This window comes from Salvelinus namaycush, chromosome 20, assembly GCF_016432855.1.
Source record: "Salvelinus namaycush isolate Seneca chromosome 20, SaNama_1.0, whole genome shotgun sequence".
In the NCBI taxonomy this organism is placed as follows: Eukaryota; Metazoa; Chordata; class Actinopteri; order Salmoniformes; family Salmonidae; genus Salvelinus; species Salvelinus namaycush.
Genome location: NC_052326.1, coordinates 24717460 through 24741518, shown reverse-complemented (window position 1 = coordinate 24741518; position 24059 = coordinate 24717460). Strand labels below are relative to the sequence as shown.

Here is a 24059-nt window from a genome sequence, read left to right as displayed (position 1 = left end):
TTAGTATAGCCAATTGGAATTTGTTGTCTGTATATTTGATCATTTCATTAAGGATACCATCAACACCACAGGCCTTTTTTGGTTGGAGGGTTTTTATTTTGTCCTGTAACTCATTCAAGGTAATTGGAGAATCCAGTGGGTTCTGGTAGTCTTTAATAGTTGATTCTAGGATTTGTATTTGATCATGTATATGTTTTTGCTCTTTATTCTTTGTTATAGAGCCAAAAAGATTGGAGAAGTGGTTTACCCATACATCTCCATTTTGGATAGATAATTCTTCGTGTTGTTGTTTGTTTAGTGTTTTCCAATTTTCCCAGAATTGGTTAGAGTCTATATATCTGTCTTCATTCAGGGGAACCGACTAATCTAATTGGCTGAATGGCCACTCTTGTCCAATCAAATTCGATAAGGATGAGCTCGTCGTTGACAACTGAAACGAAGGAAGTCTCGCGTTATTTAATGTACGTAAACTCATTTGGGTCAGTCCCATGATGGCTGAAGCTCCTGGAGGAACAATTTTCGATTGCTGTCCCACCTTTTTCTCTTTCTCTTTACCTGTGCTTGTCATAGAGACATGGCAGGACACACAGCCTCGATAAGTGGCCACAGACCCCTCTTACCGTCATGCCCAAGAAAGGGAACCGAAAACGGCTGAAATTTCGGCCCGGGGACATCTGCTCCGAGTCAGGTAGCTAGCTCGCTAAAGCGAAGTCTTTGATCCGCTTTCAGTGGTGCACATATTGGGTTGATCCTCGAGGACAAAAATCAAACTACCCGATTGATTCTATTACCATCATCGATTTTTTTTTTTTAAATAATTGCATGTGCATATTCAGGAGGCTTGCAATGTCAGAAAGGTATGTAAAAGGCCTATTTTTGGTCGATACCCATCAGAGGCGCATCGCAGTGTAGCTAACGTTAGTCAGTAGGGGTTCGTGGGTGGAATCACTGGGGAAGCCGAGTCACTTTAAAAAAAAGTCATATTACAACCTATGTTGGGATATTTGCGTTTGCTCTATAACTTATAAATTCAAATACAAAGTTTTTAATCCCAAAACCAGAGAGCAACATCTCAGGTTAAGTCCACAAAGCAAACATTGCACGTAAGAAAGTTATGACCTGCAACATGGTCAAGCAAGTTAATGTTTGACAGTTCACTAAAACATATACTGATTTATAACCACAGTTGCAAGTCAGCACAAAGACAACAGGCGCACTGCCTCTGCTATTCCAGCACCATTTCAAATGAAACATTTAAATAAAATCAACAAGACTATATATGCTTAGTTTAATACACTGAAAACAAACTTAGATACCAAAAACTATTTAGTCCAATCAATGTTACTAAATATCATGTGGCTGTCTATGGTACGGATTTTTGTCAGTGTGTACATGTAAGAAGACTAAAATTCACTCACCCTACTTGTAGACTAGTTGAATGCCATCCTCCTCTCTTACATGTTGGCAAAATGGGCTATGGCTCTGTTATACAGTAAGCTTTTAGTTTTCATTTTCATAGGCTAGCAAGCATTTTAGCTAGGTTGCCTAACTTCCTCGCATGGGCTAAAATTAACCACATAAGTTAGCTAGTTAACGTGAGCCTACTAGGCTTCATCTAAGCTACATATTGAACTTCAATCGTCTCAGACCAGTGGCACAATATATAAATTTATGTTTAGCTCATTTTTATTGGTCAAATATTTGGGCTTCCCGTGGGGCTCCTGAGTGGCGCAGCGGTCTAAGACACTGCACCTCAGTGCTAGAGGCGTCACTACAGACACCCAGGCTGTATCACAACCGGCTGTGATTGGGAGTCCCATAGGGCGGCGCACAAATGGCCCAGCGCCGTCTAGGTTTGACCGGTGTAGGCCGTCATTGTATAAGAATTAGTTCTTAACTGACTTGCTTAGTTAAACAAAGGATAAATAAATAAATCCCTGAATACACACCACTGAGTGTAGTTAGATTTCTCAGTGTATTCCTTTCTCTGCTGTGTTGTGAGAAAAGTGAAAGGGCGTGTTCGAGCGGATCGCTTTTGTCAAGCCGGTGACCATCGGCTTCCATACTTGGTGCTTTCAAGACAACTGGGAACTCCGAAAAAACGAATTGGAAAATTGGAGCTGCCATGCATTGAGCCTTGATGACGTGTCTGACTTTCTGCTGTCGCTGATGCACCGCTCCCCTGACTTGACTGCTTGACTTTCGTCTACAGTCGGTTGCTTACCATCTTAGCACTGAAATGAGCATAAAGAAAAGTCATGTTTGAGCCTATCTATCAAATACATGATGCATTTTGGGTAAATTGTGACTGATTGACTGACTGATCGACAAGTAGTTATTTATGATGCAAAGGGATTTGTTAATCAGTCAGTAGGCAGTTGCCTGCAGTGTCGAACAAGCCAAAAGTGTCTGACATAATACCTAACCAGTGTTTTCAGGTCACTACAGACAGGAAAAGGCATGAGGGGAGCAAGAAGTTGTTTAGTACTATTGAGATGCACCCTATGCTATTGTGAGCTCTTGGTAAACCGCATATTCTCCCCTCTCTTGCAGTGACTGTCGCTGATTTTGCCAATGCTGACCCAGCCGTTGTGAAGTCGGGGAGGGTGAAAAAGGCTGTTGCCAATGCAGTTGAAAAAGAAGGTAAGATCATCAATCAAAATGCTTGGGCATGTCCATTCTATACACACAGCAATACATCGATAAACCACATTATTGTGCTTACTAAGTTTCCACTGTACTTGTCCTGCAGTGAAGTTGTTGTGTGGACTGGAGGCATCGCAGGGTTCCCTACAGGAGGTGTTCTCGTCAGTGTCCAGCCTCACCGGAGACGCCCTTGAGAGTAGCGACGACCTCGACCCCGGGGAGGATGGAGTGAACCAGCCTAAAGAGGCACGCAAGAAGAAAAACAAGAGAAGGAAAGGTACACCGCCTTTAGTCATGCATTTTAAAGAGTTGAGGGCTGCGTCTCATTCCAGAGGGTTGCTCCCTTCCCTCTGTCCATGTTAACTGATATTACACAGTGTAACTGGGTAGGTGATTGCAATAAGCTGTAAACTAGGCTAACTTGGAGCTATTGTGTTCACCTATCCAGTCATTTCAGATCCGTACGTGAACAAGGATGGATAGGAGTGAACAAACCTTACTGAATAAAACACAGCCCATCGTTTGACTGTCTTATCTGTTTTCCCAGAGTGTAGTGAGTGCAGTGATGGGGAGGACTACACAGTGGATATCTGGCTGGTGCTGGCTTCCTATATCCGTCCAGAGGATGTGTGTACGTTTGCTCTGATCTGCAGAAACGCTTGGACCGTCACCTGCACTGCTGCCTTCTGGACCAGACTTTACAAGAGGTAGGGTTAGACATTTTCATTGCCACAACCTATATTTTAGGTGGGCTCTTGATAAGACTTGAATCCTGGAAAGTCAGATGCGCATTTCCCTTGGCAACTGGCCCCTAAAGGAGAAGGAGCCTAGTTTTCTTATTTACGTATTTTGTCTCTCCCTCTCTCCTCTTACTTTCACCTCTTTCTCGCCCTCCCCTCTCTCTCTCGTTCCCTCACTTTCTCTCCCCTCTCTATCCCCCGTCTCTCCCTCTCTCCTATAGACACTACAGTCTGGATGCCTACCTGCCGTTCCGTCTGCAGCCAGACTCCATAGCAAGGAAGCGTTGTCTACGGGCTCGCGTGATTCGCTCCCTCTTCCACCTGTATGAGCCATTCAGCTCACGCGTCTCCCTAAGCACCGCCCTCCCCGAGTCCCCGCCCACCACGCTACTTAACTCCAAGGTAAAGAATCAAGATGGCAACAGGCTAGCGGTTGTGCCATAGAACTGTATGGTGTGTGGAGTTTTTTTAGGTTCTCGCCTTATTCGGATCCTGAGAAGGTCTGATCAATTGATCTGTACTATAACTCACTAATCCTGATCCATCAAGTTCTGGCTTTAATGTGCACTTGACACTTGTGCAATCCAATGCTAAGAGATGTTTTACCTGTTTTCTCCTCTGCAGTGTCTGCTGTTCTGGGTCAATAAGGTTGTGGGCACTCGACCTGAGCCCATGTGGGAGTTCAACTTCAAGTTTGTGAAGCCGGTATGTATTCATGCCGAACTGTCTGAAGTACACTAGTGAAACATGTTTACTTTAAATTTGAAGTAAAACATTTAATTGTAATGAAGGATACCATAGTTTGTGTGTGTCTCTCTAGGCGATGAGGTGTAAGGCTGGCAGTGCCACCCGGGGTCTGCTGCTGCCCCGTCAGTATGAGGAGGTCCATGCCAACCCAGACTCAGACTGCTACCTGCTGCAGGTCACCACCCTCAACTTCATCTTCACCTCAATTGTCATGGGGATGACCCTTTCCCTGGTCAGTACACCACTCACTCATCCTGGTTTTTACTCTGTAAAGACTCTGTCTCCATCCATGAAGTTGTATTGTTAAAGTCACATAATGTGGTTGTAACTCATAGTGGGCCTGTTTTAGGAGAGGGGAACCTGTGCCTCCTTCCTGTCTAACCCACTCTGTGTCTCTGTTCCCTCTCCAGTTTAACATCAATGTGAACGCGGACATGCGTCACCACAGAGTGCGTCTGGTGTTCCAGGACTCTCCCCTCCAGCAGGGGAGGAGGAAAGGGGAGCAGGGGGGGACACAGGTGGTGCTGGACCCTGTACACAGCGTGAAACTCATGGACTGGTGGCATCCTCAGTACCCTTCATCCCCCTACACCTAGAACCCACCTCTCCTGTAGAGCCCTTGTATTATCACACATGCTCCACACAACACCCATTTAGTCCTAGAAATCACTGTAACCGTGTGCTCGTACACCTAGAACGCCCAAAACCATCCACAGTACCCTTTCTCCCTGTACACCCAGAACCTTGCTTCACCTCACCCTTCTCCAGCCCCCAACACAGAGTCCTCTAGCGTATTCTTTACATCCCCCTACACCAAAAACCACCTACCTCCTCAGTACCCTAGCTCTCTATAGACAAACCCTCAACTTCCAATCCCCCCCACATTGCCTACCCTCAGACCACCCTATAAGTTTGTTGAACAGATGTAGAGACAATGTCATTTCTTTTAATATTTCCTCCTTTCTGTAACTGTGACGTCTTTAAGGGACTTTTGATTTCATGTATTGATTTGACTATTCTACTGGCCAAAATTATGATTTGCTGCTTGCGGATTTATTTGATTTGATACCTCTAATCATTGCTTACTTTTAAATTGTCATTTTTAAAACCCCAACTCCTGATTCGTCCCCTGTGTATCCTCCTCAGGAAGTAATGTCAGATCTGAAAACTCTGGTCAGTTCTGGGGCTGCTGCATTGTAGCGGAGCAGCATTTTATATCCTGCCTCTGTCTGTTAAAATGTTTATGAACACCAGGAGACCAGTCGTGTATGTAAACAATGACCAGTAGAAACATGCCAATCATGCTTAATTTCTAAAAAGGGGGGTATTTGAAGAATCAACATATAATACCCACAGGAGACTATTTCAGTTCTACTATTTTACTCAATCGTCCAATCAAAATGCATTTAAGAACATTAGTGTTTGAATTCAGAAGTTTATCGTATGTAGTGAAAAGCAAAGCTTTTTGTTGATGATCAGACCTGAAATTGCTTTATTGTAAATACTTGTGTAGCTGATTGACCTTGTGAAGGACATGTATACATGTTTGGCTGTGAGAGCCATCCATAATATAATTCCGCATGGAAAGTCTGGATGCTGTCTGTATGTGATCTGATTGTTGCACTGAAATACAACTGTAAAGAACCCCTTCCATACTATCCTGTATTTCTCTATCAATACAAATGGGGTTTCTTACTATCATATGTTTCACATATGGTGATATATACTTAAAATGCAGATTAAAATGTTGCTGCTATATAGCCTGTGGGGTAAAGTAATACAGTATTTAGTCCTATCCAACTGTTTCCTTGACAATAGTGCCCTTTTGTGGTAAATGGAGGTAACATGGAAAGTGTAACTTAAAAAAAATATTTTATTTAACCAGGTAAGCCAGTTAAGAACAAATTCTTATTTACAATGACGGCCTACACCAGTCAAACCTGGACGACGCTGGGCCAGTTGTGCGCCGCCTTATGGGACGCCCAATCACATCTGGTTGTGATACAGCCTGCATTCGAACCAGGGTGTCTGTAGTGACGCCTCTAGCGCTGAGATGCAGTGACTTAGACTGCTGCACCACTCGGGAGTGTAGCTACATAGATATATTTGATCGATTTTGGGGTGAAAGCATTTGTACAGTTTAAACCATTTAAAAAAAATAGAGAAATCCCTGAGTATCACACATGAAATTGTTAAATGTGGTCAATTGAATGTTTATCCATGTATTGCAATGTGGATAATTGATTGTTGAATTACAGAAAATTACAGCTGATGCTGCATCCACAAAGACAATAGGGCGAGGCCCCATAGGGCCTAGGCTACTCAACCAGTAACGGTGCATGGGTAAAATCACTGGGGAAGCAAGGAAAAAAGCCATATTACAACTTAGTGCATTCAGACCCCTTGACTTTTTCCACATATTAACATAAGTATTCAGACCCTCTGCTATGAGACTCGAAATTGAGCTCAGGTGCATCCTGTTTCCATTGATCAATTTTGAGATGTTTCTACAGCTTGATTGGAGTCCACCTGTGGTAAATTCAATTGATTGGACATGATTTGGAAAGGTACACACCTGCATATATACAATGCATTCGGGAAGCATTCAGACCCCTTGACTTATGAGTGTCCCACCCAGAGCCCGGATTTGAACCCGATCGAAAATCTCTGGAGAGACCTGAAAATAGCTGCAGCGACCACACAAAAAATTCACTTTCATAGCAGCCACAAAAACAACATGATGACTTTGCTCATTGTTTGTGTATATATAATTCATTCTTGCAACTATGTGCTTTCGTACTGTCACCTTTTCCCTTGACTTGTGGACTTCCGTGCACAACACATCAGCGCTCTGTGACTAGGTGAAAAAAATTTTCCAAGCCAAACCTTCATACCATGGCCGCTAACCACTACACACAGCCTACGTTGTTGTCACATCATAGTCAACTAGAACTAACGCTTTACTAAACCCGCTACAATCATGAAGTACGGTGTACAGTCAGAAAGCAGTTTAGCAGTTACACCAGCGGGCCCCGTGGCAGAAAATTAATAAAACCAAAAGCTTACATTGACTTGGAAGAGTTCCAGTGTTGGATAGACATAGCATCCTTCTCTGTTTGAGTAGGCTGAACTAGCTAGCTGCATTTGCTAGCTAAGTGTAGTCGTCCGGCTACACCATGGTGCTATCCTACAGAGTGCTGCTGAGGCTACTGTAGACCATCATTACAAAACTGTGTTTTAATCAATTATTTGGTGGCGTGAATATATTTATAGTTTTATCTGAAAATTATCACTTTTTTGGTTTACTATTTTTATGAAATTCACTGAGGATGGTCCTCTTCCTTCTCTGAGAAACCTCCACTGGTTGACTCACCCTACTTGTAGAGTAATGCCAATACCATCCTCCTCTCTTTCATGTTGATGAAACGGTCTATCACTCTGTCATACAGTACACAATTTTATTTTTTGCTGTCCAAGGCTAGCCTTCTACAACTAGCTACATATTTAACTTACATCCTCTCAGGCCAGGGGCACAACAATGTATGAATTAATGGTTGGATCAGAATTGTCATTATAATCATTGGCCAGTACGGAGAATTAAGTAAAACCACAAGTCCAAATCCCTATCTCCATCCATGGCTAATTTAGGAAAGGGACAACTTTAGTTAGCTAGCTAGCCACTGGAGGACAACAACACAACAATTCAAGTTATTTCTGTCAATGACTTATGCTCTCAATGTGATCTGATAGGAGTGATGCCAAAATCCAACCTGGCTTCCCTTAACACTTTTTTTTTGGTGCACCAGGACCATTCAGGATGGAGCTTGCCCAGTTTAGCTCAATGCTGATTGGCAAAAAAAAATGTATCAAGGGAGGTCAAATGCTCACTGGCTTCCCTTGCATTCCATTCAATGCTATGGGCCGCAACAATGTCATACTAGTTTGGACCAGACAGCATCAGCCAGATAGTTGCCAAAAGGTTGAACATACGTATCGTTAGCATAGTAAGAAAATCCATACTTAAATTGTTAGGATCGTAAGAAAAGCCATGCGTGAAACATGAAATGTAACCGTTAAATTAGGTCTGTAAACGTACAAACCCTACGTTACGACTATGAATGAACATTTACACGTCCAATTCTTACTTTACGTCTCCCTTCACTCGGTTACACATTTTTTTTATACGTACAAACTTTTGTCAGTAATGTGGCATCTGCAAAGGACATGAACCGAACGTAGCTAGTTGATGTTAGCCAGTCAGTCAAGCAACTTCAGACCAGACAGAGTTGCTTTGCAGCTTCAGGTTTCATTTCCAAAATAAAAGTCTAGAGCTTGTTTTAGAACTGTGTTCAATAACACTGTTATACCAGTAGATGGCGTAGTATTGGCTTGGGCCTTCAGAAAATGACTTGTGAGAGAATGAAACTATAAAGCCACAGAAGAGCCTTGTCTAGGGCAGGTATTCCCAAACTGGGGTACGCGTACAATGCCGTCGGGGTACGCCAAATAAACGAGATTCATATAAAATAAAAAAAGAGCCCACAGAATGGGGTGGTGCAATATTGAATTGGTCATATTTTGATAAGGTGGATGCATGGGGATGTCCACGTCACCCAGAGATATGCCCGTGCTGTAAAGATACACCTAGTGGACTGAAACTTCACTGTTGTAGGCATAATACAGCTAGTGCTATCTAGACTTGCGCTGGCAAACACATCCATTACATTAGCTACCTAAATGTGAAGTAAACTGAGGAGTAATAGAGAATGGAGACTTTTAACTTGAAAACATGCAGGATACGTCTTTCTGGTTTCCCTGACTTTTGTTTATACTGTGTTATGTTTGTTCGAGTAACACTCCTCACAGGCTGTTTGGTGTAGGTTTTTTTTGTTGGTGAGATGAATCTGAAAAACTCTTAAAGGTATTATTGTACTTCAGAATTGTAACACAAGATTTGTTCAAGCATAAATTGTTAGTTTGTAATCGTAACATGGTGTTTGTATGTTCACAGATTAAATTTCATGTTTCACGGATGGCTTTTCTTACGATCCTAACAATATACGTATGGATTTTCTTACGATCCTAACATTGAATGTACGTATTGTTAGGATCATAAGAAAATCTATACGTACGTTCAATCTTTTGGCAGCTATCTGGCTCCATATAGATGGCCTACATGTCAAGAGACAGAGGGGCGATGTTTCACTCACTCGGATGCTTTCTCCTGTGAGATACAATCAGGCTCTTGTGAATTTAAGACAAATAATGAAACACAGAGAGACAAAAGATGTCATTTTATATATATTTCTTTCTTGGTAATTATTTTGGGGAAGCCTGGCTTCTCTTGGCACCATGAATTACACACTACTGATTGAAACTACTGTGAAATCCCGCCATTCAGTTTCAACACCATGATTTAATAGCAATACACACACAAGCATTAGTTAGAGCGAAGGCAAGGAAGGTGTGCAGCAATGTATGGTCCATTTAAAAGGAAAATTGTCAGGCAGTTGGTAATGTGGGACCATTAAAGCCAATCCTGGCTCAACCAAGTAAAGTACTGGGGTATAATCCTTACTCCAAACAGTTGCAAAACGTTTGCAACGTAAACTAGTGTTTCTATTGGACAGGTTCAGCAAACAGGGAGGGTCCTACCTAAATCTGTCCAATAGAAAAATAACGTTTTGCAACTGTTTGGAGTAGCCTAAGGATAACACCCCATGCATGCACTGACAGTCAACTCAACTATATATAACGTCACTTCCCCCGAAAATACCCTTGTCCAATAGAACTACACAAACCCCTGAAAGAATATGCAATTGTTTTTGATGTGATTCCAATGTTTTTTTAAATAATGTTTTTATTCCTCTGTAATTGGCAATATTAACATCATGAAAAGATAAATGTAGTAATAAACAGATTAGGAATATTGTTTGTGATACTACATTTCCCTCAACAAGATTTCTTTGGCCGAAGATCTATGATGATATACAAAAAGGAAAGCATGGAAAATGTCTTACAAATATTGTATTAGTAACTAGGTAAAGGACGTTTCATTTAAAACGTTGCATTGAGTTTATCCTGTGAAACACGCTATGGAAAGATTCAAGCTGAATATTGACTATAATTGTCATTTCTGTGGAATGGAGAAGGAGACCATTTTTTTTTTACCTGTATTTATAGTAGAATTCTTTGGATTGACATACAGAACTTTGTTACAAAGAAAACAGGACACGGTGTACAATTTAATGATTTTGATATAATGATTTATTTCAGAAATTCTGATATTGATAAAATTGTAGTATATTTAATTCAACTGCTAATAATATTAGTTTGTTTATGATTCCTAGCAATATAAATAGTTTGTATATATGTTTGTTTGCAAAACATTTTTTACTACACCCTCCCATATTTCCATGTGCGCTCTTCCAACCCTGTCTATTGGTTGCCGGAGTTGTCACAAGTGAACACAGGTGACCTGGGACGCGCCAAGCCCCGCTGACAACATCACAGCCAGCGGAACTAAAACAATTAGCAGCTGGAGTGTATCATCTATCTTTCTGAAATTATAATGCCTTTTTAGCGTAGTTTGTGTTTGAGGATACGAGCGGTTCCACTGACCGTATTGGAGCGCACTGGTGGAAGACCCGCGTAGTTTCCAGAACCTGCACTCCCAACTTCGTATCATCTGACCTTCAGAGCGTGTAAGTAATATTCCACAGATTCATTTCTTCGAACTCACAGCGCACCGTAAATCGCCATGGGCCAACTCTGGAAAACTAACTGGGTTATTTTTTTATATTAAAATAACTGATCATGCATTGTGCGCCATAGTTTGCACTTTGTAAATCGATTTCACGGTCATTCAGCTCCAGCGTTCACGGACCCTGCTGGATAAAAAGGCTTGGGTTTTTACCATTTTAAGTGTCTCTTGAAAATTTTAATTCATGTTTTGCCTAATAATAAACAATATAGGCTAGGTAATTGCATTAATAAACAGTATAGGTTAGGTAATTGTATTATTTGTTGGATATGAGTTGGTAGTCAGCCCATCCTTTTCCTAAAACATTGACAGATACAAACGTGTTATGATAAATATTTATGCTATGTTTGTGCAATTTAGTGCACTTTTTTTTAATCTCTGAACTGTCAAATGCAATTTCCTACCCAGATGACCTCGCCATTTATGACCAACCTCTGGTTTCCGTGGACATATCGTTGATGACACTCTATCCAGAGCTATGCCGCTGCTATGTATAAACCGTGTTTGTGATACACCTCTTATATAACGATAACTTTGCTAGAAAGCCGTGCGCTGGGGGCCAAACAGAGCCGAGCAAGCAGGCTGGTTTCACTAGACGTAACCATAGTAGGGTGTCCAATCAAACACGCATATATAGACTAATGGGTAAAGTAATACTCCTCCTCTAAGAAAACAATGGTTCAAACCTCATGTCTCTGTCATCTGTTCAAATGTTATTCGAGTTTTTTTTTACCTTTGTAGGATTGCCAAGAGTACAGCCTGGTGTCATAGACTATACGTAACATAGTAAACGTAAATACGGGAAATTCAAAAGTCTTTATTTTATTTAACCTTTGTTTAACAAGGCAAGTCAGTTAAGAACAAATTCTTATTTACAATGACAGCCTACCTCCCCTAAACTGGACGATGCTAAGCCAATTGTGCGCCACTCTATGGGACTCCTGTTCACGGCCAGTTGTGATACAGCCCAGAATCGAACCAGGATCTGTAGTGATGCCTCTAGCACTGAGATGCAGTGCCTTAGACCGCTGCACCATTCGTTTGGTATGGTTACATAAGATTGAAGGCTGCTTAAGGAGGTTACTTAGGGAAAAAACTAAAGTAGGGTGGTTGGTCGGGTGTATAACATGAATGACGAGCAACCCAAAAGTTGCTTGTTCGAATCTCATCATGGACAATTTTAGCTAATTAGCAACTACTTACTACTTTTTAGCTACTTTGCAATAGTAGCTAAGTGAAGCATTGCAATACATCAGAAAATGTTGTATTAAATCTGCCCAAATGTGCCAAATTGGTCAATTGATACATTTTCAGGTACATAGCTATAGAGAACATACAATTTGTATTAACTTATAATTTTTGTAAGTTTATACACTCCCAGGAAGGTAATAAATTATGGAAAATTAGCTTCCCTACAGAAAATACACTAATCTTTACACATCTAGATGGCCGGGCAGGGTGGATGTGGGGCCAGAAACAGCTGGGGTTAAAACTTTAGAACCCAGTTCCTACATTTGAATATAAAAATTGATTTTATCAAACAAAACTATGGTACATTTTATCTCTGGGAGCCTCAGGATGACTAAACAGATTACTGAATGTAAGTACATTATTTACCTTCAGCGGTGAATGTATCAAACCAGTTGCCGTGATAAGTTTTTTGTTGTGCATTCTCCTCAAACAATAGCATGGTTTTTAGATTATCCGACAGTACCATCCTATTGTTAAATGAGAATTTAGGCTTTCTGCCCATATAAGACATGTCTATGTCCAGGGAAATGTTCTTGTTACTTACAACATCATGCTAATCACATTAGCGCATGTTAGATCAGCCGTCCCGGTGAAGGGACACCGATCCTGTTGAGGTTTAATTAACCCTAAACTTAACCTAACCCTAACACCTTAACCCCTGGCCTAGCTAACGTTAGCCACCTAGTTAATGTTAGAATTAGCCACCTAGCTAAGTTAGCCACAGCAAATTCGAATTCATAACACATCAAATGTATTGCAAATTTGTAACATATCATACAAAATAAGTGATGTGCACCACAAATTAATACATGCATAGTAGTTTGAGTGTCCCAGATTTTCATTTACTATGTTACGTCTACCAGTGAATCCAAGTTTCAGGAGCGAGATGGCACTGTCAAGTCCATGCGCTACTTGGCGGTACCTGTATTTTTCCTTCATAGCTTGTTCCCCAACTTCTTTTTAGGTTGTTTTCACATATAATCCTCTTTCAAAAGAGCTGATCTCAGTCCTCTTTAAAGTGAACTCTGGGGTAAAAAAAAAAGCAAATGAACTCTGTACTCTTTGCATTCATACTGCCCTTGCCTTTGAATGAGGACTCAACTATTTTGCCAGTTCACTTCAGCTATTTTGTGGTCCGAGTCCTCTTTGTATTCACATTGTTATGTTTAGAAAGGAACAAAGATTTTTTTCCAACATTTACAGAGCGAGAGAGAGACTCCATCATTCACCTCTCTGTAGTCCAAGGTTTGACCGCAAGAAGCCCAAACGGATATCATTATTTGACTAAAACACAATTTCAAACCTTGCTTACATTTAACATCAGTTGGAGCTGATTTCCTGGTGTTACATTTTTTTTCAATGTCCAACAATGAAAATAAAATAATAAAAAACATTATTTTTGCTCAGAAAACATGGGGGGCCAAATAAAACCACCTGCGGGCTGCAAGTTAGGGAACCCTGGTGTAGTCCATACTAGGCCTATATGAAGTATATTATTATAATAATAATAATGAACTGGGTGGTTCGAGCCCTGAATGCTGATTTGGCTGACAGCCGTGGTATATCAGACTGTATACACCGGGTATGATAAAGCATTTATTTTTACTGCTCTAATTACGTTGGTAACCAGTTTTATAAAATAAATAAGGCACCTTGTGGGTTTGTGGTATATGGCCAGTATACCACGGCTAAGGGCTATTCTCCGCAACGCGGAGTGCACCTGGGTTAGGTTTTTTAAAATGATTTTTCAAGTACATAGGTATTCCTGTTGTCCAGATGGGATAGGGCAGTGTGCAGTGTGATGGTGATTGCATCGTCTGTGGACCTGTTGGGGCAGTATGCAAACTCAAGTTGGTGGCGGTGATATGATCCTTGACTAGTCTCTCAAAGCACTTCATGATGACAGAAGTGAGTGCTACAGGGCGATAGTCATTTAGTTCAGTTATCTTTGCCTTCTTTGGTACAGGAACAATGGTGGCCATCTTGAAGCATGTGGGGACAGCAGACTGGGATAGGGAGCGAATGAATATGTCCGTAAACACACCAGCCAGCTGGTCTGCGCATGCGCTGAGGACGCAGCTAGGGATGCCGTCTGGGCCAGCAGCCTTGCGAGGGTTAACACATTTAAACGTCTTGGTAGCGGGCCACATCAGTGGTTGTTATCCTCAAAGCGGGCAAAGAAGGGGTTTAGCTTGTCTGGAAGCAAGACGTCAGTGTCCATGACTTGTCTGGTTTTCTTTTTGTAGTCCGTAATTGCATGTAGACCCTGCCACATACGTCTCGGGGCCGGGCCATTAAATTGCGTCTCCATTTTGTCCCTATACTGACATTGCTTGTTTGATTGCCTTGCGGAGGGAATAATTACACTGTTTATATTCAGCCATATTCCCAGACCTTTTTCCATGGTTGAATGCGGTGGTTCGCGCTTTCAGTTTTGCACAAATGCCGCCTTCTATCCACAGTTTCTGGTTGGGGTAGGTTTTTATAGTTACAGTGGGTACAACATCTCCAATGCACTTCCTAATAAACTCACTCACCGAGTCAGCGTATAAATGGATGTTATTGTCTGAGGCTTCCCAAGAACATCTTCCAGTCCACGTGATCAAAACAATCTTGAAGCGTGGATTCCGATTGGTCAGACCAGCGTTGAATGGTTCTAGTCACGGGTACATCCTGTTCGAGTTTCTGCCTATAGGACGGTACGAGCAAGATGGAGTTGTGGTCGGATTTGCCGATGGGAGGGCAGAGGAGGGCCTTGTATGCATTGTGGAAGTTAGAGTAGCAGTGGTTCAGTGTTTTGCTGGACCGTACTTACCTTACCTCAGGTACTTACCTCATGCAAGCATTAAAATGAGATTTAAAAAATATTTAAAACACCTTATGGAACAGCGGGGACTGTGAAGCAACAAACATAGGCACAGACACATGCATACACACATGGATTTTGTACTGTATATATGTGGTAGTGGTGGAGTAGGGGCCAAAGGGCACAAAGTCTGTGAAAATATTGTAATGTTTTTAAAATTGTTCAATTCATTTTGATGGACCACAGGAAGAACAGCTGCTTTGGCCTGAATGCCAAGCATCATGTCTGGAGGAAATCTTGCACCAACCCTACGATGAAGTATGGTGGAGGCATGCTGTGGGGGTGTTTTTTAGCGGCAGGGACGGGAAGTATTCAAGATCGAGGGAAAGATGAACTGAGCAAAGTAGAGAGGTCCTTGATGAAAACCTGCTCCAGAGCACTCAGGACCTCAGTCTGGGGCAAAGGTTCACCTTCCAACAGGAGAACGACCCTAAGCACACAGCCAAGACAACGCAGGCGTGGCTTCGGGACAAGTCTCTGAATGTCCTTGAGTGGCCCAGCCTGAACCCGGACTTGAACTCGATCGAACAAGAGGATGTGCAGAGAAAAGTGGGAGAAACTCCCCAAATACAGGTGTGCCAAGCTTGTAGTGTCATACCCAAGAAGACTCGAGGCTGTAATCGCAACCAAAGGTGCTTCAAAGTGCTGAGTAAAGTGTCTGAATCCTTGTTAAAATGTGATTTCATTTATTTATTCATACATTTAAAACAATTCTCATTATGGGGGCAATGTGTAGATTTTTGACGGAAGAAAACTCATTTAATCCATTTTAGAATAAGGCTGTAACGTACTAAAATGTTAAAGTCAAGGGGTCTGAATACTTTCCGAATGCACTGTAGCTGTGAATGGCCTGGTTCCCAGATAGCGATGGAACTAGGCTTATGAGTGTTTTAACAATGCATCTTTCCTACAACGGCCGAAGATGTAACATGCGTTTCCCAAAACACCACGCAGAGAGAACGGTCGCTCAGTGAGTCGTTGGAGCATGTGCCGATACTGATGGGATCGAAAGAAAGGGAGTGCTGCTCTTGGATCAGCTTTCTCCATTCAAATATTACCTTAACATTTACATTATTTCACAATACTGATGACGGATCAGCTCCTACACGACGCATCAGCGGCTAGAGAGATATTACCACCTACAAGTATTGAGGTTATTCTAATGCTTACCCAATAAAATGCACACAAACAAATCATTGTGCACTCTAGGCTACACATCTTGAAATATATAGAGACAAATTATAGACTGAAGTCTGTAGCAAAATAGAACTCGGTTGAATACTAAATGTATTTCAATATGATTGACAGCCTACAGTTTATATTTTAATGAAGTCATCTCACTTTTTATACGTCGCTTGTTTGTATCAATTGTGGTCAACTTTGTTCTGAAGTTAGCGGCGGTCACAAAGATGGATAAACCATGTGATTCCGTGTTTAGCAGATATCTGAGTAGACTATAAAGCGACATGGGAGGGCAAAAAAGTATCTAACCAAGCACTTAGATGTTCTACGAGTGACCTGAGGCAAGTGTTAAATGCTCGTAATTTAAGTGCAATGTTATTAACGATGGTTTTAGGAACCAGCTCTAACGATGCTCCTACGAAGGATCTAACAGCGAATTTAACCTTTAAGCTGCAATATTTGTAACTAGATTTACGCCGTGTTTGTTAAGTCAAAGGCCTTTGGTTGAGTTCTGTACAGCTGCCACTGACATCTTTTGATTTCCTTGTGTTTTTTTCTCCTCTCCATTCTGGGCAGTCTGCTCCTCCCCAATCTTTTCCCAGAGCCGTAGCGACTAGAATCTACACAGCATGTAAATATGCTGCTCCAGAGCCAGTACTGTTCTTCCTTCAGACACGAATACATTAAACCTTTGTTAATTTATACCATGATCACATTAACTTGTAAACGTCCAAACTCACCAGAAATGACATTCGGTAGCTCCTATCTATGTATAAATTTATGAGCTAGATTACCGGTCTTTGTAATTCATTTATTTTCATGTGCAATCGTTAGCATATTGAGCTAGCAGCCTCCATGGAAATTCACTGTTACTTGTGCTAATTTTGTTAGCATTGTGGCAAGCGACAATCAATGGTCTTTTTTGCATTTCTCTGGTACCCCCTTATTCTCCGGTAATACTGTAAATCCGAGGATGAGAGAACGATGGTACGACGATACCACAACCTGTATAGAAGTACGGGGGGTGGGGGGTTGCAGACAGACATCTCACAATGTAAAAAAAACAACAACGGCCCATCCATCCACATTCCTCAAATAGTGCTTACCTGTTGTGCTACAGACACTGTGGGTCTATTCTACTGTATGTTCTCCATATCACAATTCACTGAACAGGCCAGAAGACTAATATTTCTGCTGTTGACCTGTAGAAAGACATAATTTACTGTAGTTAGAGTCAGAACAATTTAACATCTACAAAAAATATATATATTTTTTTACAAACAATCTGTATGCTTGGAACTTTAGTTGTGGAACTCCTGCTGACATTGAGCATTGCCCATATGAAGGTCATGAATACATGTGAGAAGGCTATTTCTCAGAAATGTCTAAGAGGGCGATTCTGTGTAGAAGTCAACCTGAGCACAAATCAAGTTAGTCATTTATAAATGAAACCATGTTCATAATTATCCTTCAGAGAGAGAACAACAATATAAAAAAGGCAACAATTTCAAAGATTTTTCTTGCATAAAAAAATATACTAGGGTTAGGAACCAATATACCCCAGCAGTTAGGAAAGCTAAGGCTAGCTTTTTCAAACAGAAATTTGCTTCCTGTAGTACAAACTCAAAAAAGTTCTGGGACACTGTAAAGTCCATGGAGAATAAGAGCACCTCTTCCCAGCTGCCCACTGCACTGAGGCTAGGAAACACTGTCACCACTGATAAATCCACAATAATTGAGAATTTCAATAAGCATTTTTCTACGGCTGGCCATGCTTTCCACCTGGCTACCCCTACCCCTGTCAACAGCCCTGCGCTCCCCACAGCAACTCGCCCAAACCTCCCCCACTTCTCCTTCACCCAAATCCAGATAGCTGATGTTCTGAAAGAGCTGCAAAATCTGGACCCCTACAAATCAGCCGGGCTAGACAATCTGGACCCTCTCTTTCTAAAATTATCTGCTGAAATTGTTGCGACCCCTATCACTAGCCTGTTCAACCTCTTTCGTATCGTCTGAGATTCCCATAGATTGGAAAGCTGCCGCGGTCATCCTCCTCTTCAAAGGGGGAGACACTCTAGACCCAAACTGCTACAGACCTATATCTATCCTACCCTGCCTTTCTTCTAAGGTCTTCGAAAGCCAAGTTAACAAACAGATCATTTCGAATCTCACCGTACCTTCTCCGCTATGCAATCTGGTTTCAGAGCTGGTCATGGGAGCATCTCAGCCACGCTCAAGGTCCTAAACGATATCATAACCGCCATCGATAAGAGACAATACTGTACAGCTGTATTCATCGACCTGGCCAAGGCTTTCGACTCTGTCAATCACAACATTCTTATCGGCAGACTCAACAGCCTTAGTTTCTCAAATGACTTCCTTGCTTGGTTCACCAACTACTTCTCCGATAGAGTTCAGTATGTCAAATCGGAGGACCTCCGGCAGTCTCAATGGGGGTGCCACAGGGTTCAATTCTCAGGCCGACTCTTCTCTGTATACATCAATGATGTCGCTCTCGCTGCTGGTGATTCTTTGATCCAGCTCTACGCAGACGACACCATTCTGTATACATCTGGCCCTTCGTTGGACACTGTGTTAACTAACCTCCAGATGAGCTTCAATGCCATACAACTCTCCTTCTGTGACCTCCAACTGGTCTTAAATGCAAGCAAAACTAAACGCATACTCTTCAACCGATCGCTGCCCGCACCTGTCCTCCCGTCCAGCATCACTACTCTGGACGGCTCCGACCAGAATATGTGGACAACTACAAATACCTAGGTGTCTGGTTAGACTGTAAACTCTCCTTCCAGACTCACAGGAAACATCTCCAATCCAAAATTAAATCTAGGATCGGCTTCCTATTTCGCAACAAAGCATCCTTCACTCATCCTGCCAAACATACCCTCGTAAAACTGACCATCCTACCGATCCTCGACTTCAGAGATGTCATCTATAAAATAGCCTCCAACACTCTACTCAACAAACTGCATCCAGTTATCACAGTGCCATCCATTTTGTCACCAAAGCCCCATATACTACCCACCACTGCGACCTGTATTATCTCGTTGGCTGGCCCTCGCTTCATACTCGTCGCCAAACCCACTGGCTCCAGGTCATCTACAAGTCTCTGCTATGTAAAGCCCCGCCTTATCTCAGCTCACTGGTCACCATAGCAGCACCCACCCGTAGCACCCGCTCCAGCAGGTATATCTCACTGGTCACCCCCGAAGCCAATTCTTCCTTTGGCTGCCTCTCCTTCCAGTTCTCTGTTGCCAATGACTGGAACAAACTGCAAAAATCTCTGAAGCTGGAGACTCTTACCTCCCTCACTAGCTTTAAGCACCAGCTGTCAGAGCAGCTCACAGATCACTGCACCTGTACATGGCTCATCTGTAAATAGCCCGTCCAATCTACCTCATCCCCATACTGTATTTATTTATCTTGCTCCTTTGCACCCCAGTATCTCAACTTGCACATTCATCTTCTGCACATCCTACCATTCCAGTGTTTAATTGCTATATTATAATTACTTTGCCACCATAGCCTATTTATTGCCTTACCTCTTACCCTACCTCCTTTGCACATGCTGTATATAGATTTTTCTACTGTATTATTGATTGTATGTTTGTTTATTCCATGTGTAACTCTGTGTTATATGTGTCAAACTGCTTTGCTTTATCTTGGACAGGTCGCAGTTGCAAATGCGAACTTGTTCTCAACTGGCCTCCCTGGTTAAATAAAGGTGCAATAAATAAAAAAGACAAGAACAGCTCAAGGACAGAACTACATAGATTTTTAAAAAGGCACACGTAGCCTACATATCAATGTGTATACACACAAACTATCTAGGTCAAATAGCGGAGAGGCGTTGTGCTGCGAGGTTTTGCTTTATCTGTTTTTTGAAACCAGGTTTGCAGTTTATTTGAGCAATAGGAGATGGAAGGAAGTTCCATGCAATAAGAGCTCTGTTTAATACTGTACGTTTTCTTGAATTTGTTCTGGTTTGGGGACTATGAAAAGACCCCAGGTGGCATGTCTGGTGGGATAAGTGTGTGTGTGTGTCAGAGCTGTGTTTAAGTTGACTATGCAAACAATTTATTTATTATTTTTAAATATTTTCTGGTTCATGGTTTGGCTTTTTCAAGAGAGGCTTTATTACTGACACTTTTTTTTTGTGAGTTTGGTACACATCCGGTGGATAGGGAGGCGTTTATTCTTTATCCCTTTACACTTGTGTGTGTATAAGGTAGTAGTTGTGGAATTGTTAGGTTAGATTACTTGTTGGTTATTACTGCATTGTCGGAACTAGAAGCACAAGCATTTCGCTACACTCGCATTAACATCTGCTAACCATGTGTATGTGACAAATAACATTTGATTTGATTTTGTTTTATGTTCAACATAGGAGGGCCAAGCACAAGAAGCAGCTCTTTCAGTAGCTTAGTTAGAGTAGGGTCCAGTATGCAGCTTCTAGGTTTAGAGGCCATGACTATTTTCATCAATGTGTCAAGATATATATATATATATGTATATGTGTCTCCCTTGATCATAGGTCCTGGCAGTGTTGTGCAGACTCAGGACAACTGAAGTTTGGAGAAATATGCAGATTTAAAGAGGAGTCTAATTTTCTTTCTAATGATCATGATCTTTTCGTCAAAGAAGTTCATTAATTTATCACTGCTGAAGTGAAAGCCATCCTCTCCTGGGGAATGCTGCTTTTTAGTTTGCTTTGCGACAGTATCAAAAATACATTTTGGATTGTTCTTATTCTCCTCAATTATGTTGGAAAAATAGGATGATCGTGCAGCAGTGAGGGCTCTTCGATACTGCATGGTACTGTCTTCCAAGCTAATCAGAAGACTTCCAGTTTAGTGTAGCTCCATTTCCATTCAAGTTTTCTGGAAGTTTGCTTCAGGGCTCGGGTATTTTGATTTTTGTACTCGTCCTTGGGTAGGTGGAGGGAGTCTGGAAGGGCATCTAGGAATCTTTGGGTTGTCTGAGAATTTATAGCACGGTGATGCTCCTTGGTTTGGGTCTGAGCAGATTATTTGTTGCGATTACAAACATAATAAAATGGTGCTCCGATAGTCCAGGATTATGAGGAAAAACATTTTAGATCCACAATATTTATTCCACGGGACAAAACTAGTTCCAGAGTATGACTTTGAGTAGGTCCGGAAACATGTTGGACAAAACCCACTGAGTCGATGATGGCTCCGAAAGCCTTTTGGAGTGGGTCACCAAAAATTTGAATATTATCTGCTATGACTACAAGGTCCAACAGGAATTAAGGGAACTCAGTGAGGAACGCTGTATGTGGCCCAGGAGGCCTGTAAACAGTAGCTATAAAAGGTGATTGAGTAGGCTGCATAGATTTCATGACTAGAAGCCCAAGAGACAAATGCAGTCGTATTTTTTTTTGTAAATTCAAATTTGCTATCGTAAATGTTAGCAACACCAGCGCTTTTGCAGGATGCTCGGGGGATATGGTCACCTAGTGTAACCAGGAGGAGAGGCCTCATTTAACACAGTAAATTGATCAGGCTTAAGCCATGTTTCAGTCAGGCCAGTCACATCAAGATTATGATTAGTTCATTGACTAGAACTGCTTTTGAAGTGAGGGTTCTAACATTAAGTAGCCCCATTTTGAGAAATCACAATCTCTTTCAATAATGACAGGAATGGAAGAGGTCTTTATTCCAGTGAGATTGCTAGAGCAAACATCGCCATGTTTTTAGTTTTGCTCAACCTAGATCAAGGCACAGACACGGTCTCAATGGGGATAGCTGAGCTGACTACACTGACTGTGCTAGTGGCAGACTCCACAGAGCTGGCAGGCTGGCTATCTCATTGTGGAGTTAGAGCCTTGTCTATGTTCATAGATAAGATGAGAGCTAGGATGGAGTCCATCACTCCCCAGCAGGCCAGGCTTGGTCTTGTTTGTGGGTAAGTACCAAAAAGAGGGCCAATTATCTATAAATAATATATTTTGGGAGGGGCAGAAAACAGTTTACAATGAGCGATTGAGTTGTGAGACTCTGCTGTAGAGCTCATCACTCCCCCTAACTGGGAAGGGGCCAGAGACAATTACTTGATGCCGACACATCTTTCTAGCTGATTTACACGCTGAAGCTACAGTATGTTGCGCTTGGTGACCTCTGACTGTTTCATCCTAACATCGTTGGTACCGACGTGGATAACAGTATCCCTATACTCTCTGCACTTGCCAGTTTTAGCCTTAGCCAGCACCATCTTCAGATTAGCCTTAACGTCGGTAGCCCTGCCCCCGGTAAACGGTGTATGATAGCTGGATGATTCTTTTTAAGTCTAATACTGCGGGTAATGGAGTCGCCAATGACTAGGGTATTCAATTTGTCAGAGCTAATGGTGGGAGGCTTCGGTGTCTGACCCCGTAACGGGTGGAGGAGAGACCAGAGAAGGCTCGGCCTCTGACTCCGACCCGTTGCTTAATGGGGAAAAACGGTTTAAAGTTTCTGTCGGCTGAATGAGCGACACCGGTTGAGCATTTATACAGCATTTTCTTCCAGAAGCCATGAGAAAGTTGTTCGGCTGCGGGGACTGTGCGAGAGGATTTATACTACTATCTGTACTTACTGGTGGCACAGACGCTGTTTCATCCTTTCCTACACTGAAATGACCCTTGCCTAATGATTTGCATCTGACGCTGGGCTTGCAGCACGGCTATTCTCACCATAAGGCGATCGTTCTCCTGGGGCGACAGGTAGCCTAGTGGTTAGAGGGTTGGGCCAGTAACCGAAAGGTTGCTAGATCAAATCCCTGAGCTGACAAGGTAAAAATCTGTTCTGCCCCTGAACAAGACACTGTTCCTAGGCTGTCGTTGTAAATAAGAATTTGTTCTTAAGACTTGCCTAGTTAAAAAAAGGTTAAATAAAATATTATGAGTACAGCGACTGCAATTAGAAGGCATAATGTTAATGTTTTTACTTAGCTTCGGCTGGTGGAGGTCCTATAGAACCATGTCCAGCGTTCGGGGTGAAAAAGTTGACAGAGTGGAAAAACGGTAATTAAAAAGTAAAAACCGTGAAGTTGGCAGGTAGTTAAGTAACGTTAGCAACAGTAGACTGAGTGGTTTCGTTCCATTACGAGTTGAACCACGTCAAGGTTAATTCCATTCTCTTGACGAGACGCAAAGCTAGCTTGCGTGCATGACTAGCTTGCATGCATGACTTTGTCTGTGCCATAGGTCATGAATTAGGAAAATCTATATTGCTAATGACAAATATGAGAGGAGACATTATTATTGCTAGCCCTTTCTTTGTAATATTGGAATTAAGATATTGAATTACTGTCTGATCGTACATCCTTAATATGATTTAGTTATAAAACCATTGAGTTAAATCTGTCCACAAAATGTAGTGTACTGCAGCTGCATTTTGTTTTGAGAGAGACAGGGCATGAGAGAGAGAGAGAGAGAGGGAGAGAGAGAGAAAAGAAGAGGGGGAAACCAGATCAGGTTGGACATTAACAGAAAAAGGCCCAAACTAGAGAACCTGACTTAGTAGAGCACTGGCACCAACTACACAAACTGACTGTAGGGACAGGCACACAAACAACTGCCTGGTCCCTATGTAAGCAGGTCATTGGCTGCAGCTGCATTTTGGTAGCATCCCCCAGCCAATGACCTGCTTACATAGGGACCAGGCAGTTGTTTGTGTGCCTGTCCCTACAGTCAGTTTGTGTAGTTGGTGCCAGTGCTCTACTAAGTCAGGTTCTCTAGTTTGGGCCTTTTTCTGTTAATGTCCAACCTGATCTGGTTTCCCCCTCTTCTTTTCTCTCTCTCTCTCCCTCTCTCTCTCTCTCTCTCTCTCTCTCTCTCTCT

At 42.1% G+C, this 24059-nt stretch overlaps 2 protein-coding genes across 3 annotated transcripts in view; both read left to right on the top strand.

Moving 5' to 3' along the window:
* Positions 1–476: 476 nt before the first annotated feature.
* Positions 477–5725, top strand: LOC120065142 (transmembrane protein 183A-like). The gene is made up of 8 exons (XM_039015912.1): positions 477–688; positions 2554–2643; positions 2753–2923; positions 3194–3353; positions 3608–3788; positions 4011–4091; positions 4207–4365; positions 4544–5725. The coding sequence occupies exons 1-8, from the start codon at positions 625–627 to the stop codon at positions 4727–4729; spliced, it is 1092 nt and encodes a 363-aa protein (XP_038871840.1). The 5' UTR covers positions 477–624; the 3' UTR covers positions 4730–5725.
* A 4857-nt stretch (positions 5726–10582) lies between these two features.
* Positions 10583–24059, top strand: part of tfeb (transcription factor EB) — a 106368-nt gene continuing 92891 nt past the window's right edge. For both annotated transcript variants that reach the window (XM_039015911.1, XM_039015910.1), the window contains exon 1: positions 10583–10837. The gene's annotated coding sequence lies outside the window, so the exon portion shown is untranslated. The remainder of the gene's footprint in view (positions 10838–24059) is intronic.

Excerpts from the sequence above, each read along its gene's own strand:
- LOC120065142 (XM_039015912.1), top strand. The coding sequence starts at position 625 with ATGCCCAAGAAAGGGAACCGAAAACGGCTGAAATTTCGGCCCGGGGAC. Across the intron at positions 4,092-4,206 it reads ACTTCAAGTTTGTGAAGCCG|GCGATGAGGTGTAAGGCTGG; the intron begins GTATGTATTCAT and ends GTGTCTCTCTAG. Across the intron at positions 4,366-4,543 it reads TGGGGATGACCCTTTCCCTG|TTTAACATCAATGTGAACGC; the intron begins GTCAGTACACCA and ends TTCCCTCTCCAG.